The 18302-nt window shown below is 46.4% G+C and overlaps 1 protein-coding gene across 1 annotated transcript in view; it reads left to right on the top strand.

Moving 5' to 3' along the window:
* SESN3 (sestrin 3) overlaps nt 1–18302 on the top strand; it is a 318970-nt gene that overhangs the window by 156976 nt on the left and 143692 nt on the right. The window contains exon 3 of the mRNA XM_078656979.1: nt 7071–7268. Within this exon, the coding sequence (XP_078513105.1) occupies nt 7071–7268 (198 nt within the window). The remainder of the gene's footprint in view (nt 1–7070; nt 7269–18302) is intronic.

Genomic DNA, 18302 nt, shown 5'->3' with positions numbered 1-18302 from the left:
ATTATATAATGTGTGCCGGGTTCCGCCTTGTGGAAACTTGGAGAGGATGACATGAACATAGGATACCGGTGTCATCCAATATGTACTCACTTTATGCGCAACAACTGTCAATAAGGAAAGGATGTACCTCTCCAACGTAAGTTAATCAAAGTTTTAAAATATTTGAAAAGTTCCTGATAACTGGTATCAGGATCACAGAGACGGGGAGACGTGTCAGATCAATTAACACATGGGGGGTGCTGTAAATGTAACTCACCGCATCACAAGAAGCGTGTGCTTCTACGGATTCCCCCGGCGTAAAGACACCTCTCTGTAGATGTCCTGCATGGGGGTGGAAAGTAGACTGGAAAACCACAGCGGGGGTTTGGGTTAAGCAGTGAAAATTGTGAGATGTTTGAGTGCTAGTACTCTCATGGTGGCTAGAGCTATCACCCCGATCTACTAGGGTGCAGTTAGAGGATACAAGTCGCTGCAGGGGCAGTAAACCACTCAGGTGATCGCGGTTGATTCAAACAACCTGCGCGGAAGACGTACTACCCAGAATGCAGATGCCCGGTCCTCTGAGGTAGAATGGAAGTGACCAGCGCAACTCTGGGCGGGTCCCCGGTTACCATAACAGCCGGTCGTCCGCTCTCACAGAGACAGTGTTAGAAGCAGTGTGTGTCCCGTGAGCGCCGCCAACCTGCAGCGACCAGTTCCCGAGTGCGTCTCATCCAACGCACGTCCCGACTAGGCAAACCCAAGGGGCTAACCTTAAACAACCCTCCCCACAATGCTTACCTGTTCACAATGGGAACAACGCCAGGAGAGTGTTGTGGCAATGGCCAAGGGTGGCAAGCGGTGTCTACTGGATAATAGAGCCTAGGTGTTCAGTAATTTGTTTCATATTCAAGGTAAATGTCCACGTCTGGAAAAAATGGGCAGTGGAACACTCGTTATTTGATATTAAAATTCTTGATGTATGATTCATTCGTGTAGCTAATTAGGACAGGACTAGCGCTTGCAAAAGTGGCGCCATAGGTTGTTCGGAGCGGCCAGCTAATGGAAGGTAATCAGAGGTATATGTGGTGTACCTCTAAGTAAACGCCATAGTTGACGTGCCCATTGAGTCCTGAAGAATAATCTGGAATAAGAGAGGTCTGGTTAAGCTCTTTTCCATTTAGGGAAGGTGGGCACATGTGTTATGTTATGTTATGTTATTTGTAGTTTTGTATAGCGCAACGGTTACTCAAAAAGAGTGTCCCGGCGCTTTAGGTAAGGGGAAGTAATGCAGAGTAACATAACACAGATTAAAAAAATGAACAGCACACAGACAATAAAAAAGAACAACCTGGAAACCTACTGAGAGAACCGCCAGGTTTTAAGCCCTTTCCTAAACTCAAAAAGAGAGGTAGCCCCCCGTAGTGGGAGCGGCAACGAATTCCACATCTGTGGGGCCAATAAACTAAAAGAACGGCCACCCAGGCGGGCCCTCTTAACCCGAGGGACCGTCGCCAAGGGTAGAGATTCAGACCTCAACGACCGCGCCGGATGGTAAAAGGCCAGTCTCTTTTGGAGATACTTCGCCCCCACCGCATGGAGCGCCCTATAGGCCAAAGTCATGGCCTTGAAGGCAATCCGCTTGCGGATGGGTAGCCAATGTAGCGCCAGCAGTAGCCCAGAGACGCTACTGCGTCTATTTAGACCAAAAATGGCCCTGGCCGCCGCATTCTGCGCCACTTGAAGCCGCTGTAGCAGATACTCTGGTAGGCCCAGGTAAAGAATGTTGGCATAATCCAACCTGGAGCCTATCAGAGCCTGCACAGTCAACCTCCTGTGCTCCTCAGACAGAAGAGGCAAAAACCTCCACAGCATTTTTAATAGGCCAAAGCAGGTGCCGGTCACCCCCAGAATCTGGGCCTTCATCGTCAACCCCACATCCATCTTAACCCCCAGGTTTTTAGCCATAGGGGAGGAGCCGGATGGTGGGAACATATCGACGGGCCACCAGGTCTGCCAGCTGGGCTCTACATCGCACCCGAAGAAGAGTACCTCCGATTTATCGGAGTTGCACTTGAGGCTGTTCAGTTGGAACCATGCGAACACCGCCCCAAGGCAACTCCGGATACTCTCCCCGTCAAAGTCAGCCCCTCTCTCGCAAGAGAAGAGGAGCTGGGTGTCGTCGGCATACGACACGATCCGGGCACCAAACGACTCCGCCACCGCCGCCAGTGGGGTCATACAGATGTTAAAAAGGGTCGGGCTCAAGATAGAGCCCTGAGGGACCCCGACTCCCAATGGCGGCATAACGGCGGAGTCAGGTGGCGTCCAGACCGTCTGCCGGCGGCCGGCTAAAAAAGACGAAAACCATTTGAGCACCGTCCCCCGAAGACCAATCTCGAAGAGTCTTGCGAGAAGGCCATCATGGGGGACGGTGTCAAAAGCCGCCGACAAGTCCAACAACACCAACATGACTTTGCCCCCGGTATCCAACACCCCTTTAATGGTTTCAGAAACCTCAAGGAGCGCGGTCTCGGTGCTACGATTAGAGCGAAAGCCTGACTGAGAGTCATGCAGAATCTCGTGAGACTCCAAAAAATTGGAGAGCACCGACTGGACGTGCTTCTCCAAGATTTTTACCATAAAAAGTGGCATAAAACATCCCACTAGGCAGGCACTTCATCTTTGCACTTTGGTATGAGCACTTAGATTTGAGAAAATATCATAGTTCCAGAGCGTCTCTCTCACCCCCTCCACTCATTCAAGGTTCTAGAGATGATTTCACTTGATGTAAGAGCTACACTACTACCTTCCTTGTGATAGGTACTTTTATTCCTCTAAATGTGGAATTGCACAGATTTCTACTGATGTACACTATGTGAAAGCATAAGAAGACTCTTAAACACCGGAAATGGTCCATCTTCCTGTCTCTTTAGAAATGTCTTGACCTTCATATGTGGAGTCTAGATGTCGGGAAGTGGTTTAGGTGCCCAGGTGTATGGTCTTGACTGCTGCAGCAACCATTTTCGGATATAGGAGTATAGGTGGGGGAAGTATTGCTAAGTTTGAGAAGCTTTTCACGAATAAAAATGGGCCTTTATATTTTCCTTTCTTCGTAACCCACGTGGAGGCTGTGTAATAAGCTTTCAGAACCCACATCACCGAACGCTAAATCTGGTTACCAGGAAAAATTTCAACTGCATCTTTTCGAGTTAAGTACTCAGTTGGCTTGAGAACCAGCATGGTTTCCCTGCTAATGAAAGCAGCTGAAATGTCCAGCAGAGCTGCTAGAGTTACCCTGCATCAAATTGGAGTGTTGTCCAAGCTTCGTTCTATTATGAAGGTGCTATTATTTGTCACCACGACTCTTCAATTAATATATATGCTTTTATTGGATTTTAAGCACTTGCATTGCATTCTTTATCTTATTTTGGAAGTTGAAATGCTTAATTGACGCTGCCAGTGGTAGATTGCTTTACTGCTAAGGGAGTCTTGTGATGTTGGTCTTTGGGTGTGTCCACTGCTGGTGAACATAAACTCTAGCAATAATCTTACTGAAGTCCTGTAGTTCATATAAAAAAAGTGTCTATGGAAAGAACCTAACCCTGTACTGTTTCTTCAAAGATTAGACTCCTACCTTTTTCGTTGAGACCACAGAATAAACAGCTAGCCAGCTGCTTCAGTTGCTGTTTGAGGGATGTCATACTTTAACCTCCACCTGGAATGGCATAGGAGAAAATGATACAGGGCCACATTTACAAAGTTGTTTTTTGATCACAAAGGCTATGATTTGAAGTTTACAACTGAAAAACGTCTTTCAGCAATGTACTTGCCCCATTTTAGGAGTCGTTAACTTTATACCGACTACTAAAATGGGTTTAAATTTGAGTAAGGAATCTCTATTTTGAAGGGGGTGTTGTAGGCATCCATTCCACATAGGGATTCCTATCTACATGTATCAGTGGTTTAAGACTGAAATAGTGGTCGTAAACTATTGAAAAGTTACTGACCCCAAGTTGGAGAGGTAGCCCACTTGCAAAATGAAAGTGTTCCCTTAGTTCCCCTTTTCATTTGTGAATATTAAAAAGTTCGGGAGTAGGCATTGGTCCACCACTGTCAACTCTTAAACAAAAAAAATAGATTTTCACTTTAACTGCAGCCTGGTTTCCTTTAGGAACTGGCTAAGCTAAAATTACGATTAGACATGGTGGTCTGCTGACCACAGCAGGCCACCATCCCTATAATGACAGCCATTTGTAGTGCGTCGCAGTTTGCTGTCTTCCTTTTTAATATTCATGAGGTAGGTCGCATTCCGACCCACTGTGATTCGGATTTGTAAGAACAAGCCTATTAGTATGTAGGTATTCTTAAAAATCATTATTGGACAAAGGTTGTGGCTAGTGTTTTGTGACAGATATCTGTACATCTGGCCCATTGTATTCCCAAAATAGGCCTAGTACCTATGAAAGCCGCACTCAACGCTGCAGCTAGAATGGGTTCCTGAAAAAGACTTTTTGAGCATATTACGCCCATGATAATCATACTCAGCTGCATCTCATTAGAAGCAAAACGCATTTTCAAATTGCCTTTTATCATTCAGAAAGCTCTGTAATGGTGCATACTGAAATATCATGTTCAGAAATTCATCTTGTGTGGGGTCAGCATTCCCCTCAGATGTGCTGAATCCCTGCTTTTGAAGCCATCCAACTTTAAGAAACAAATAACTATTTTTGATTTTTTCTTGGGAAATTCTCCTTGAATCTGGAACTCAATACCACCTGAAATACACTCTATTCCCTCGTTCTAAATTAATCTCTCTCTCTCTCTTTATTTGCTGTGTGTTTGGTCTTAGTTTTGCTCTCCTTTGGAGTGATTTTAACCCATTCGCTGCTAGGCCTCAATCCCCCCCCAACCCCCCCCCCCCCCCCACACACACACACACACACACAAAGACATGGTGCTAAGCCTTTTTTGGGCTATTTGGGGTAGTTTGCGTTTAGGCCCCTGTAACTTTTTGACCACATAAGATATCCACACCAAATTTGTGTCCTTTTCTTCCAACATCATGGGGATTTTAAAGGTACCCAGGGTTTGTTGATTCCCCTTGAGGGGACCCAGAAATGTGCCAATATACAGCTAAATGTTTTTTTGGGCGGGGAAAAATGGGAAAAGAAGTGCTGCAGATGAAAGCATCCGTTTTTCCCCAGCAAATGGTATCAACAAAGGGTTTGTGGTGCTGGAATCACCATCTTCCCAGCTTTCTGGGACTGACAGACTTTTGTCAGAAAACCAAAATATTTTACACAGTTTTGGCATTTAGTGGGACACAGCCTATTTTTGTTGTTTTTTGTGCTTTCAACCTCCTTCCAGTTAGTGGTAGAAATGGGTATAAAACAATAATGGATCCTGGAAAGCTATACATTTCAGAAAAGTAGACAAATTCGGAATTCAGCAACAAGTCATTTGTGTAGATCCTTCAAGTTTCTTTTTAATAGAAACTAACATTTGAAAAATTAGTTGAAACAGCCATTTGTGCTAACGTGATCACCTGAAACGTCTAAATATGGCTAAACATGGCTTGCTGAATCCCATGTATTACGAAATAATAAAGATATATATATATATATATATATATATATATATATATATATATATATATATATATATATATATATATATATTTTTATTTTTTATTTTAGCGGGGGTGCATGTTGGGATTTTAACCAGGGGCCTGCGGTCCCCACAGAGACGGCAGCATCAGCACCTTTCTAAGTGCCTTTTTTATGCTGATGCTTTCTTTTTCCATGCTATTGTAAAACGTGTCCCTTTGTCTTTCTGAGATGCTGGAGTTGATTACCTACTAATATATGAACTTTAAATGTTTAAAGATAAAGCTACCAACGACGTATCTCTGATAAAAGTTTCTGTTTTAGGCAAGAACACTTTAAAAAAAATCTTAGTTAGTTGCGACTATGTGAGGTTTAAGAAGTCAAGTTACTATCCACTTGTAGAACTGTGTTTGGTCTATCTGTTTCTCCAGCCAATACCTGCTCAACCCGTCCTCGTTCCACTACCTACTAACTGAGGTGGGTTCTTCTCCTCTCAGACATCACGTGAACGAGCAACATCTTGGAACAGGCCACTATTTTTCCACCCTTAGGCGCCATAAAGGGGGTTTCTGTGTCTCAGTACTTACCGACGACATTCTTACATGGATACTTCCCATGAAAACGACCTTTGTTACTGCTGATTGGGAATTGCAAGAAAATGTGGGGGTCTCCGCCCCTTTTATAACCTTGGTGGGAGGAGGAGCTTAAAGAGACAGGAAGTGAATAGAGGTCTATTGCTGATTTTTTGCTAGGTCACATGGTGACAGGGAGGAGGTAGATGCACCTCATTTAGTAAGTACTGGGAAGGAAGGGTAATCTGAGTAATTGGTGACTTTTTCTCTGGCGCCTTCTTCTCAATATGAGACTTGGCCTCTAAAGAGACAAGAATCTCATTGGAATTTTTTTAAAAGTAATATTTCGAAATAAAATTATCTTAAATCGTTATCATGCAGTTATAGTTTATTTTATTATTTTTCTGTGGTATGTGTTAATATGAACTTTTTGATGATTATACGGACAAGTGGTCCAATAAATTGTAATAAAATCGATGAAAAGTTGTCAGAAAGAATTCATACCTTAGAACACATCTCTTTTCCCCAACCCAGTTGAGTGTGACTAAGCTTGTAGGGAATTTCTTTTGTTTTGCATGCTGGGTTTTTATGTGCTTATTAAATAGCTAAATTGCATACACTTTTTACGTGCTGACACAAAATAATATAACATTAGTAAATAAAATTCATATTGCAGGCAGTGCATATTATAAGACATAGTTATGCCTAGCATTGGATTGTAGCATGTAGAAACCAGCCTAAACCCCACCAATCCCCAATATTTTCCCTCTATCATTAGCTTATTTTCACAGTAGTCTTTAATTACTGGTCTGACAGGGTATTTCTTTGTTCCTCCCTTCTGGTATGGATTTCTCCTTTACCAGCACAAACCTCTGTTTCTTAGAATGTGCTTGTTTTTTTTTCTCTCCAGCTGGTTCCTGCAAATGCAGTGGATGAACGTACTACCTGGCTCGTGGAAGAATACAGCGCCTCCGGCCGCCTGGACAATATCACCCACGTCATGAGTTTACACCCCCAGTATCTGGAATATTTCCTCCGCACCCAGTTTTATATGCTACGCATGGAGGGACCCCTCCCCTTGCACTACAGGCACTACATTGCAATTATGGTAGGTTTGGTTTATTCCAGCTAAAGATCCATGTGAAGCGAATGTAGATGTATAGAAGTGATGAGGATCGTATACAGTTGGAATGTGGTGTAGAAATCTAATGAACATTCAAAGCTGAAAATCATCTAATAGAATAATGTCAGATATTTTAAGGACTGTAGCTACTGCTGTACAAACTTTTAGATGAAAAGCATGGCCTTGAATTCTATTTTTTTATTGAGAAAGGTAACCAATGTGCAAAAGTTCTCTCCTTTAAACTGAAGTCTCATGTTGGCCTTTATATGGTGGTGTTAGCTTGGTAAAAATCAAGTACTCCGTGAAATACATTAGACATAGAGAACTGGAGAATATTAGATAGCGGGACATGGGGAGTTAATGATGGTGTTTTAGGCTCTGAAGCAGGTTGACACTAGGGCATGTAACACAAGTACAGGCAATCAGGAGAAGGGGGTGGGGGAGGCGGGGAGTTAGACCCTGTGACAACGGGATAAATCTAGTGAACCAACACCAAAAGACACATGGATGGACAAGAAACCAAGCAGCCAAAAAAGGCAGAGAAATGAACGCTCTGACATTAACCAAAATCACATGAGAAAGTCACGCCCCAATGCCTCACCGGAGTCCTTCCCTGGTACAACCTAGCCCACACTGACTACATACAGAGCTGTTCGATCTAAGCAAAATCTGTAAAACACTCTGCAGGGTAAACACAAAAGTGATAAACATGAATCACAGTGACTAGTTGAAAGGTCGCAAGATTATCAGTTGTAGGAATACCCCACACAATAGAGACTGCATTTTGCCAGGTGGAATTGCCCAATCGACCTCTTTCTCCTCCCAGGTAGACCTCCTCTGAAAAACCTAAACCGCGCACAAAAACTCGTTTGTAGCTCGTGAACTAAGAAGTCAAGAAATTTGTGAATTTTCAGCTATTAAAAAAATACAGCAAACATTAAATTAATATAAAGAATTGAAATTAATTTACATGATTTCTCCGTGCATAGCTGTGCTCTTGGTATCTTGCTAGCCACATCTCAGAACTTTGCTACTCTTTTTCAAAACAAAGATGCCAACCATACTGTTCATACTTTTGGTGTGCTTTGGGTTCAGGCTTGAATGTCCTAAAAATAGGGTACTATGGTATTTGTTGAAAGGCTTGTTTCTTTTTATTTATTTATCTTATGTGTATTTTAATCACGATAAATGAGAAATTAAAAATACCGTAAAGGAATGTCAAAGATTTTAAAGAAGGAGCCAAGTAAGCATAAGAGGACATATTGTCCTCCATCACTTGGGTATTGTTTGGTAGATACACCCTCTGCAGCCAAAAAGCGACTTTCCTCTCTGTCTTGGGCAGCCTCTTGAATTCTCATCTGTGCTCATCCCTCACATCGACCCAACAATACTATCATAGGAGAAATCTCAGACCTTATTGCCTTCACCCTGGCACTCGCATCTTCCATTCCTACTTCAACCTGCCTAGCGACTCCAGGACAAAGACCATGAATAAAATCTGCAACACACTCTTCAACACTCTGGACATCAAACAGCATGTCACCAACCCACCCGTTTCAAAGGCAACAACCTCGGTCTCCTCCTGTTATCATCACTCTCAGTAAATTGTGTAGTCCCAATACCCCTGGTTTGACTAGACAGTATTCCCATCTCTTTTTCTATCTTCCACACACAACTAGACTGTACACATCAAGGGCAACTGAATGGACAGAAATTAACATTGTAGTCAGAAGAGCTCATCAATCTGTCAAAAACATCCAGATCACACCAGTAGCCGACACACTATTTGACAACCGCATCATAACACTTTAACAATTATGTAATTCTCAGCACCCCACTGAGAACATGATCCTCAAACCCAACTCCTCAGCATTACTTTGTTACACCCAAAAACTCTCTGGCAACAAGAACACCAAATGCAGACGGGTAAGAAATAGAAACTAATCAATACTGGCGCTACCCCTCCCAACTCAAAGAACTTGAATCTTCACACAGAGTCCTGATCACCTTCGCAAAAACCACCATATGATCACCTTAGCAAAATCCACCATTTAAAGAAATACCATCAGTAAAGTGACTAACTAGCAGAAGAGAAGCACTCTTTACAACTGAAGAACAGTGCATCTCTCAACCCGTTTATCCTGTATCCCTTTATCAGTTGAACAGTACAGAGCTGTAAATATCGTCTTCACTGACCATTTCAATAAAGTCACAAAATCGACATCTACACTGCCTCCCACCCCTTTTTCACCAACAACTGAAACAACCCGGTCTCCTCATTTGCTCAACCTTTGGGACCTTCCATACAGTCTGTCATCAAACACTGATTCATAAACTGGAGATACGCATGGGCTTCTCCGACACAGGCCTGCAGTGGTTCACCTTCAACCTCTCTACCCACCAACATTTTGCTCAGATTGGAACTGCAAGATACCGAGAACTCCTCTCTTGCAAGTACCACAGATTACCATCCTCTTGCCCATCACCTTCAGTGTCCACATGGAACCTTTCGTATCCTTACCTCCTAACAAAAGCATAGCTACCCATCAGTGTGCCAAGTTCTTTAAACTCTCCCTTAAAGTTTCCTCTCAAAGAAACTAACCACCTCAGGGAGATGGTGCTGTAAATGGAGCCCGGACATCTTATCACCATACTAGACGAAAATATTCTTTAAAAAAATCAAAAGGCAGGCCTTCTCCTTCAATGCTCCCAGGAAATGGAACTGCATTCCCACTGATATCATAACTGCTCCAACCCTCCTGCAATTCATAAATAATCCTCCTGCAATACAGAAAGAAGCTGGACTGTCATCTCTTCAAGGAGCACTGGCCTCCTTCACAATAGGTCTACTCCTTACAGGGAGTCTTCTGTAATGTCCTTCAATCATACTGCTTGACTGCAACCAATGTTCAGCTCTCCGTCGCTTCTTAGCTAGGTTTGTGCTAAACAAATACCTTTACTAATACATACATAGTTAATTTAAACTCGTACATAGTATTCCATGAATTTATTTATAAATATATGCAAGTTAATAAATGTCAATCAAAAAAGAAAGTGAACTAGAGTGGAGACACAGAGAAATGTGAGAAGTGCAGGGGACTGAAGGGGTAGCAGAGAGCAAGCCGGGACACATCACTAGGCAATAGGATACAAGATGGATGATGATGGTTTTAGTCGACTAACCGGTTGTGAGTGTTCCTATTTCATGGATAGTGTACAACTGTATTCTGCAGGCACAGGAACCTGTAAAGATGTGCGAAAAACTGTACATATGTGCCATATTTGATAGGGGAGGAACGTGATTGCATGGGTTTTATACCTATACATTGAGGGGAGCCAGGAAGAACATGATTTACATTTTTGTTTGGTTTAGGTGCAAAGACAAGGAGGACATCAACGAATTGGTGGTGATAAAAAAATTAAAGATGTTGTCAACGAAAGCATGGGAAAAGGATAAAAAAAGATGTGATAAGATTCACATGCTGTGACTGAAGGATGAGAATCATCCATATACAATTGGTAAAATCGACTAAGGAGGACATGATAGGAAATATGGAAGAGGTGATGCTAGAGAAGATTAACGCACCTAGAGTCTAGACCTGGAGGTTTCCAGATGGGAGTAGAAATGAGAGAGTAAGGGAGTGAATTCATTGAAATGACTACCCCAAGGACAGATTGACGTCCCATAAAATTGAGTTCTTTATTAACTCCCATACTATAAATTATGCAGCTTTTTGGCGCAAGTTGCTGATTTAGTGCGATACCTTTACAGAAAGGATTGCTGGGCTGTGCAACTTACCTTCTTTGGCAACATGACCAGTATTTCACAGCGCAAGTTTTGATTGTTACCTTTCCCTATAATTGTAAAGCGCTCTGATATCCCTCGGGATCAAGTTTGCGCTATATAAAACTTTATAAATAAATAAATAAAACTCCCACATCAGTTTGTCATTCTCAGAAATGGTCTGCCAAGAGGATGACCGGGCTGGCAGCATGTTGCAAGTACAGCCTGCCGACTAGGATCTGTGATGGCTTGTATCAATATGCCATCCATGGTTCTTGTGGAAGCCTCATTGCCCCAGAAGGTTCATACAACACTCTGTAAGTGTTGCATGGTTTTGTTCATTGAATTGTGTCTTCTGATCCTGACAGTTGCCCATGATTTGGGTGGTGTTACTGGAATGCCCGTGACAATCACCAGTTGAGCAGTCATGTTTGTTGAAATTATATATCGAATGCTTTTGACATGCTTTATATCTATTCTCTCTACTGCCATATCAATGCAAACATTTCGATATCTTCACAAAATTACATTTTGAGTACTAACATAATTCTGTATGTATGCTTCAGGGTTTAAGTAAATGTATTTCACTACAAGCCTGTTCACTTTGACTATATGGTAAAACCTTGGGCTCATGCAACACCACAGCAGACTTCCAGTGCTTCATTAGTGCATTCTTTAGATATTTCTAAAATATTGTCATCCCTTTTTTGCTTTAATAGCTCTTTATTTGGTTTTAAAAACAGTGCATAGTAGTGTATGTCAGTCGAGAATGTTTCGATACTTTGTTTCAGCATTATACATTTGTGGCAGAAGAGAGCTCTAATTTTTACAACCATCAAATATGACTGCAATATGTGAAGGAAAAAAAGGAGTAGTTTCTGTCCTGTAACTCCAGTTCTGTAGTAGGGGTATCTCTGTTATAGTCATAATCTAGTGAATAGTCCCGCCCATGTGCGTGGACCCCGGAGCAATCAAAAATAATCTCTTACAGTGTCAAAAAATGCAGAAAATGCATAGACACTTAAGAGAGAATTTAAAGACAGATAATGCAGCCAAAAAGGCTACACTGTCCAGTACTTCAACTAGAAATTCCACCATAAAATCCACAAAACAGCAAAGCCTGTACAGATTTCCCTTGCTTAACAGCAAAATCCCTCAGGAATGATAGAGAGAAGAACCTGGACAGACAAGCCCCATAGGCTGCCATTATGTGGCTTAATTAGGATACTGTGCCTTTAAGGAACCTTCCAGAACCTTCTCTCAGTATCCCAGAATGCATAGCAGGTCCAACTTAGCCTCAGTTCTTTTCGAAGGCGTAGAAAACGCCAGACCTGTAGCATTATGATCATGAACAACACTCCACCGGGGAGGCGGGAGGCCGCTTATGACTATAACAGAGATACCCCTACTACAGAACTGGAGTTACAGGACAGAAACTACTCCTTCTGTAGTAGGGGATCTCTGTGTATAGTCATAATCTAGTGAATAGAATGGCAAGCCCATCCCCACACCAAGCGGCGGTGGAGAATAAAATAACGCCACTACTGTGCGAACAGATTCCGCAGCGAAGCCTGCCCAACCTGAGCGTCTGCCCTGGCATCAGTGTCCAGGCAGTAATGCTTAGCAAAGGTATGGACCGACTTCCAAGTGGCCGCCTTGCAGATCTCTGCAATGGGAACATTACGGAGCATAGCTGTCGTAGCAGCCTTGCCCCTGGTGGAATGAGCCTTAGGTTTGCCCCCTAAGGTCTTATTAGCTTTGCAGTAACACAACTGAATGCAGGACACAATCCACCTAGAGATGGACTGTTTAGAGGTAGCAAGACCCGTCCTGACTGAGCCATAATTGATGAACAATTGGTCTGACCTACGAATATCTTTAGTCTTATCAAGATAAAACTTCAGCACCCTCCGCACATCCAGGGAATGTAAAGACCTTTCCGCCGGAGATGAAGGATTCTGAAAGAACGTAGGCAAAGTGATAGTCTGATTGATATGAAAATCAGAAACAACCTTGGGAAGAAACTTAGGGTGAGTACGCATAACAACTTTAGCATTATGAAATACAGTATAAGGTTCTTGGCAACACAATGCCTGAATCTCACTCACCCTGCGGGCCGATGTAATGGCCACGAGGAACGCCGCCTTCCAAGACAGGTGCTGCAACGAAGCCTTATGAATGGGTTCAAAAGGCTCCTTCATCAATCTGGACAGCACCACATTCAAGTCCCATGAAGGCGAAGGAAGCCTGACAGGAGGGAACACTTTCTTCAAGCCTTCCAAAAAATCTTTGATCACAGGTATCTGGAAAAAGGAAGTCTGTGAAGGTCCTTTCCTGTAGGCAGTCAAAGCAGCCAGATGAACCTTAATGGAATGGACATTAAGGCCCGACTGCGCCAGATGAAGCAGATATGGAAGGATGACATCTTCCTTGCATGACGTAGGGTCATAGTTCTTAGACTTGCACCAGATGCAAAACCTCTTCCACTTGTAAGCATAGGAAGTCCTAGTGGAAGGTCGCTTAGCCTCCTTCAGTATGCCCATACAATCCTCTGGGAGATTCAGATGGCCATATTGCACTATTTCAGGAGCCATGCCGCCAAACTCAAAGACGAGAGGTTGGGGTGCACCATCCGCCCCCCGAACTTCGTGAGAAGGTCCGGCCTGCACGGCAGCTTCATGTGAGGAAGGAGAGATCGGTGAAGTAGGTCCGTGAACCACCACTGTCTGGGCCATTCCGGGGCAATCAGAATCATCCTCGCCCTGGATTGAGACAGCTTGATGAGAACCGCCGGAATCAGGGGAATTGGTGGAAAAGCGTACAGAAAGCTGTTCGACCAGTTGATCCATAACGCGTTCCCCAGCGTCCCCGGCTGGTAGTACCTGGAGGCAAAGCCTCGGCATTTGCTGTTTTCGGCGGTGGCAAACAGATCTACGTCTGGAGTTCCCCACCTTGCGAAGACTTCTCCTAGTACTTCGTCGTTTATGACCCATTCGTGGTTTTCTGGCACGATTCTGCTCAGTTCGTCTGCCTGAACATTCTGCACACCTGGCAGATGGGTGGCCGTTATCGACAGTCCTCGAGCCAGAAGCCAGTGCCAGATCGCCTGCGCCTCCTGCGACAGAGTGCGCGATCTCGAGCCCCCCTGCTTGTTGAGGTAATACATCGTTGTCGTGTTGTCCGTCTGAACAAGCAGAGAGTTGGTCTGAAAGGACGGATGAAAGGCCTTCAGTGCCAAGTAAACAGCTCTCAGTTCCAGGAAATTGATGTGGTACGTGGACTCCGTCGGGGACCACGTCCCTTGAATTTGCAGGTCTCCGGAATGCGCCCCCCAACCTTGGAGAGACGCATCCGTCACGATGGTCTGTGTGGGAATGTCCTTGTGGAAGGGAACGCCTCTGAGGAGATTCTCCTTCGAGCACCACCACTTCAGAGACTGAAGAGCATGTAGAGACAGTCGTATCCTGTCGTCCCAAGAACCTCTCCTCTGGTCCCACTGATCCTCCAAGCACTCCTGCAGAGGTCTCATCTGTAGCCGTGCGTGAGGAGTGAGAAAGATGCAAGAGGCCATCGATCCCAGTAGAGAAGACACCGTCCTCACAGTCGTAGACGGAGTTTTCATGAGAGCCTGAGCCTTCCGAACGAGTGCTAAACGTCGCTCTTCCGAAGGAGACACGCTTGCTGACAGCGTATTGATGGAGGCCCCCAAGTACTGGATGCACTGTACCGGAATCGGGACCGACTTGGACATGTTGATGTGCAACCCCAGCTTGTTCAAGAGAACGCACGTCTTCTGGAAGTGTGCTTGAGCTTCCGAGAAGGAGGAGGCTTTGATCAACCAATCGTCCAGGTACGGGTAGACAAACACCTTGTTCTTCCTCAGGTGCGCCGCTACCACTGCCATACATTTTGAGAATGTCCTGGGTGCAGACTTCAGTCCGAAGGGTAGCACCGTGTATTGATAATGATTGGTGCCGACTTGAAAGCGCAGAAATTTCCTGTGTTTGCATGCAATGGGCACGTGGAAGTATGCGTCCTGTAGATCTATGGCACACATCCAGTCTCCTCGTTGCAGCTGAGGGTAGATCTGATGCAACGACAGCATGCGAAACTTTTCTCTGCGAATCCACTTGTTTGCCTGCCGCAAATCCAGAATGGGCCTGAACTCGTTTCTGTCCTTCTTGCGGACAAGAAAGAACCGAGAGTACAGACCTCTTCCTCTTTGAGACAGAGGTACGTCTTCGATCGCCCTTTTCCTTAGCAGAATGTCCGCCTCCGTCTGAAGCTCGCGCAGTTGATACTGCGAGCTGACGGGAGGAATCGATGGAGGAGGGCTGGTGAAACGTAGACTGTATCCATTGCAAACAATATTCAGCACCCACTTGTCCTGAGTAATTTTTCTCCACTCTGCCAGAAAAAATTGAACGCTTCCCCCCACCGGAGCGGGTAACGGACGAGGGGGAAGTAACAGCTCAGGGACGGGACCCGGCCGGGCCCTTGGTCGCGGTAGAGGACTGTTGACGACCTCTACCACCCTGTCGCTTCTGGAAGGGCCGCCTGTACTGCTGCTGCTGCTTCTGCTGTTGATGTTGTCCAGCAGACTGCCCCCTTCCACGACCCTGCGACCCAAACCGACGTTGGTACTGTCGGAAGGGTTTCTTTTCCTTGGGCTTCTCCAAGCCCACTGCCGTCAGGGTCTCCGCTTCGGCCTTCATCCTGGCCATCTCATCATCCGCGTGTTTCCCGAAGAGGGTATCTCTGGAAAACGGGAGATTCGCCACGCGTTGCTGTGCTTCCGGTTTCAAGGACGTCAACCTGAGCCAAGCGTGGCGTCTCTGGTGAATCCCGTGGCAATATCCGTGCGCGGACAGCAATGATATGTCCGCTGCGGCGCCGATGGCCTGATTAGAGACCAGCATCCCCTCCTTGACGATCTCCACAAAGTCCTCCTTGCGGTCTCGAGGGACAAGGTCTGCGAACTGCTCCATCGAGTCCCACAGGGACCGGTCATAACGTCCCAGCAAAGCCGAGTCACTGGCAGCCTTCATGGACGAGGCGGATGTCCCACATGCCTTGCGACCAGCAGAATCGATCCAACGGCTCTCCTTGTCCGGAGGCACCGTGGACGCAGGGGAGGTGGCATGAAGCTTCCGTGCAGCAGTCACGATGACCGAATCCGGTACCGGGTCCTTCCTCAAGAAGGCTGGGTCTGAGTCCGGAGCCCTGTACTTTTTTAGGATCCTGGAAGGTACAGACTTCACCGTTGCCGGCGTCAGGAATAGCTGTTCGGCGGGCTCAAGGAGCCCCGGCACCAGAGGTAACAGGGGGCGAGACAAGTGCCTTTTGTGTAATGTCTCAAATATCACCGAGGTAGAAGCCGTAGGTGCTTCAACCTCAATGCCCAACTTCGCCGCTCCACGCAGGAGAACCTCCTGAAATGTGCTTATATCGTCTATCGGAGACACCCTAGTCTCCGGCGAATCGGACAGCGTGGGCGAGTAGGAACGGGTCCCAGATGGAGAACGTGACCTGGACCGACGTCTCTTGTGATGACGCCTGGATCGTGAGGAAGATCCACGGCCACTCCTTGATCTGTCCCGTCTCCCCGAGCGAGACCTCGACCTCTTGGGCCTCGGACGCTCCTTCGGCCTCCCAGGGTCAGGAGTCCTAGGCTTCTTAGGAGTCTTCTTCGGAGGCGTCGGAAACTTAGGCATCGACACCGCCCTCGGTGGGACCGGGGGTGGAGGAGCAACCGGACGCGGGTTCTGCGGAGCCGGCTTCGGAGGTGGGGTAGGGGCCTTCGGAGGCGGGCCCTTCGGCACAGCAGGCCGCGAAGGAGGTGTAGAAGGCTTCATCGGAGTATCCACCCCGGAATGCGCCGTTCCCGGCGAGCCACCATCTCTTCCGGAGCGTGGGGAGCCCCCCACAGTCCTGGGCCTGTCCTTAGGACCTCCAGACGTTGAAGACCGGTGTCCAGACGACGACCGATGTCCCCTCGACGTCGAACGGTCCTTCGGCGTCGACCGAATCACACTTCTCGACGTCGAACCGTGTCTCCGTCTCGACGTCGACCCCGACCAGATCGACGAGCCACGGAACCTCGACGACGGGCGATGGTGCCTCGACGGCGACCTCGACCTCTTCGCCGGCCTCGACGTCGACTTCTTGGATCGCTTCGACGTCGACCCTTTGGACCTTCTCGACGTCGACCTCTCTGACCTTCTCGACGTCGATCTCCTTGACCGTCTCGACGTCGGTCTTTTGGAATGCTTCGACGTCGACCTCTTCGGCGCCGGAGACGCCTTCCGTCTCGACGGCGACCTCGACGACGAGGATCCCCTCGACGACGATGTCCTCGACGGCGAACGGCGGTGTCGCCTCGACGGCGAGCGCCGACGCCGGGCCCTCCGATGTCGACCACTCGACGCCGACAGCGACGACGAGGATATCGACACCGGCTTCGACGGCGGCCGGAACACGTTCCTCGACGTCGACGGGCGACGTTTTCTCGACCCAGAGCCCTGGGGAGACCTGGAACTGGCCGTTGACCGTCCCCTCGACGTCGTGGTCAGCGCAACTGACCCAGACGGAGACCTTGGGCGAGGGCTGGTCTTCCTGCCCCTGGGGAGCCCCCCAGAGGCCTCAGCATGGGTAGAAGGAGCCCCTCCTGACCCACCTCGTGCCTTCAACTTTCTCTCCTCAAGTCCCTGAAGCCTGATCTTCTTCCTCTCCTTCAGGGTCCTTCCAGAGAAGCTTCTGCAGATCACACACTCCTCAGGAATGTGGGAAGAGGGAAGGCAGAGAATACAGACCTCATGGGAGTCTGACCTGGCCTTCTTTCTTGAGCACTCAGGGCATTTGTCGAATAATGCAGGCATTATGGACAAAAAAGAGTGCAGAAACACAGAAAGAAAGTCACCAAAGTACTTTAAAAGTACCAAAAATCGAAATCAGTGTAAAACACTAACAAAAACCCTTGAAAAGGGAGAGCTCAATGCTCCAGGGTCCTGCTTGCAGGAGCCGGAAAAAAGAACTGAGGCTAAGTTGGACCTGCTATGCATTCTGGGATACTGAGAGAAGGTTCTGGAAGGTTCCTTAAAGGCACAGTATCCTAATTAAGCCACATAATGGCAGCCTATGGGGCTTGTCTGTCCAGGTTCTTCTCTCTATCATTCCTGAGGGATTTTGCTGTTAAGCAAGGGAAATCTGTACAGGCTTTGCTGTTTTGTGGATTT

The sequence above is a fragment of the Lissotriton helveticus genome, chromosome 8 (genome assembly GCF_964261635.1).
Source record: "Lissotriton helveticus chromosome 8, aLisHel1.1, whole genome shotgun sequence".
NCBI classification, from domain to species: Eukaryota; Metazoa; Chordata; class Amphibia; order Caudata; family Salamandridae; genus Lissotriton; species Lissotriton helveticus.
The sequence above is the reverse complement of the archived record's forward strand: the minus strand, read 5'-3'. Positions and strand labels throughout refer to the sequence as shown.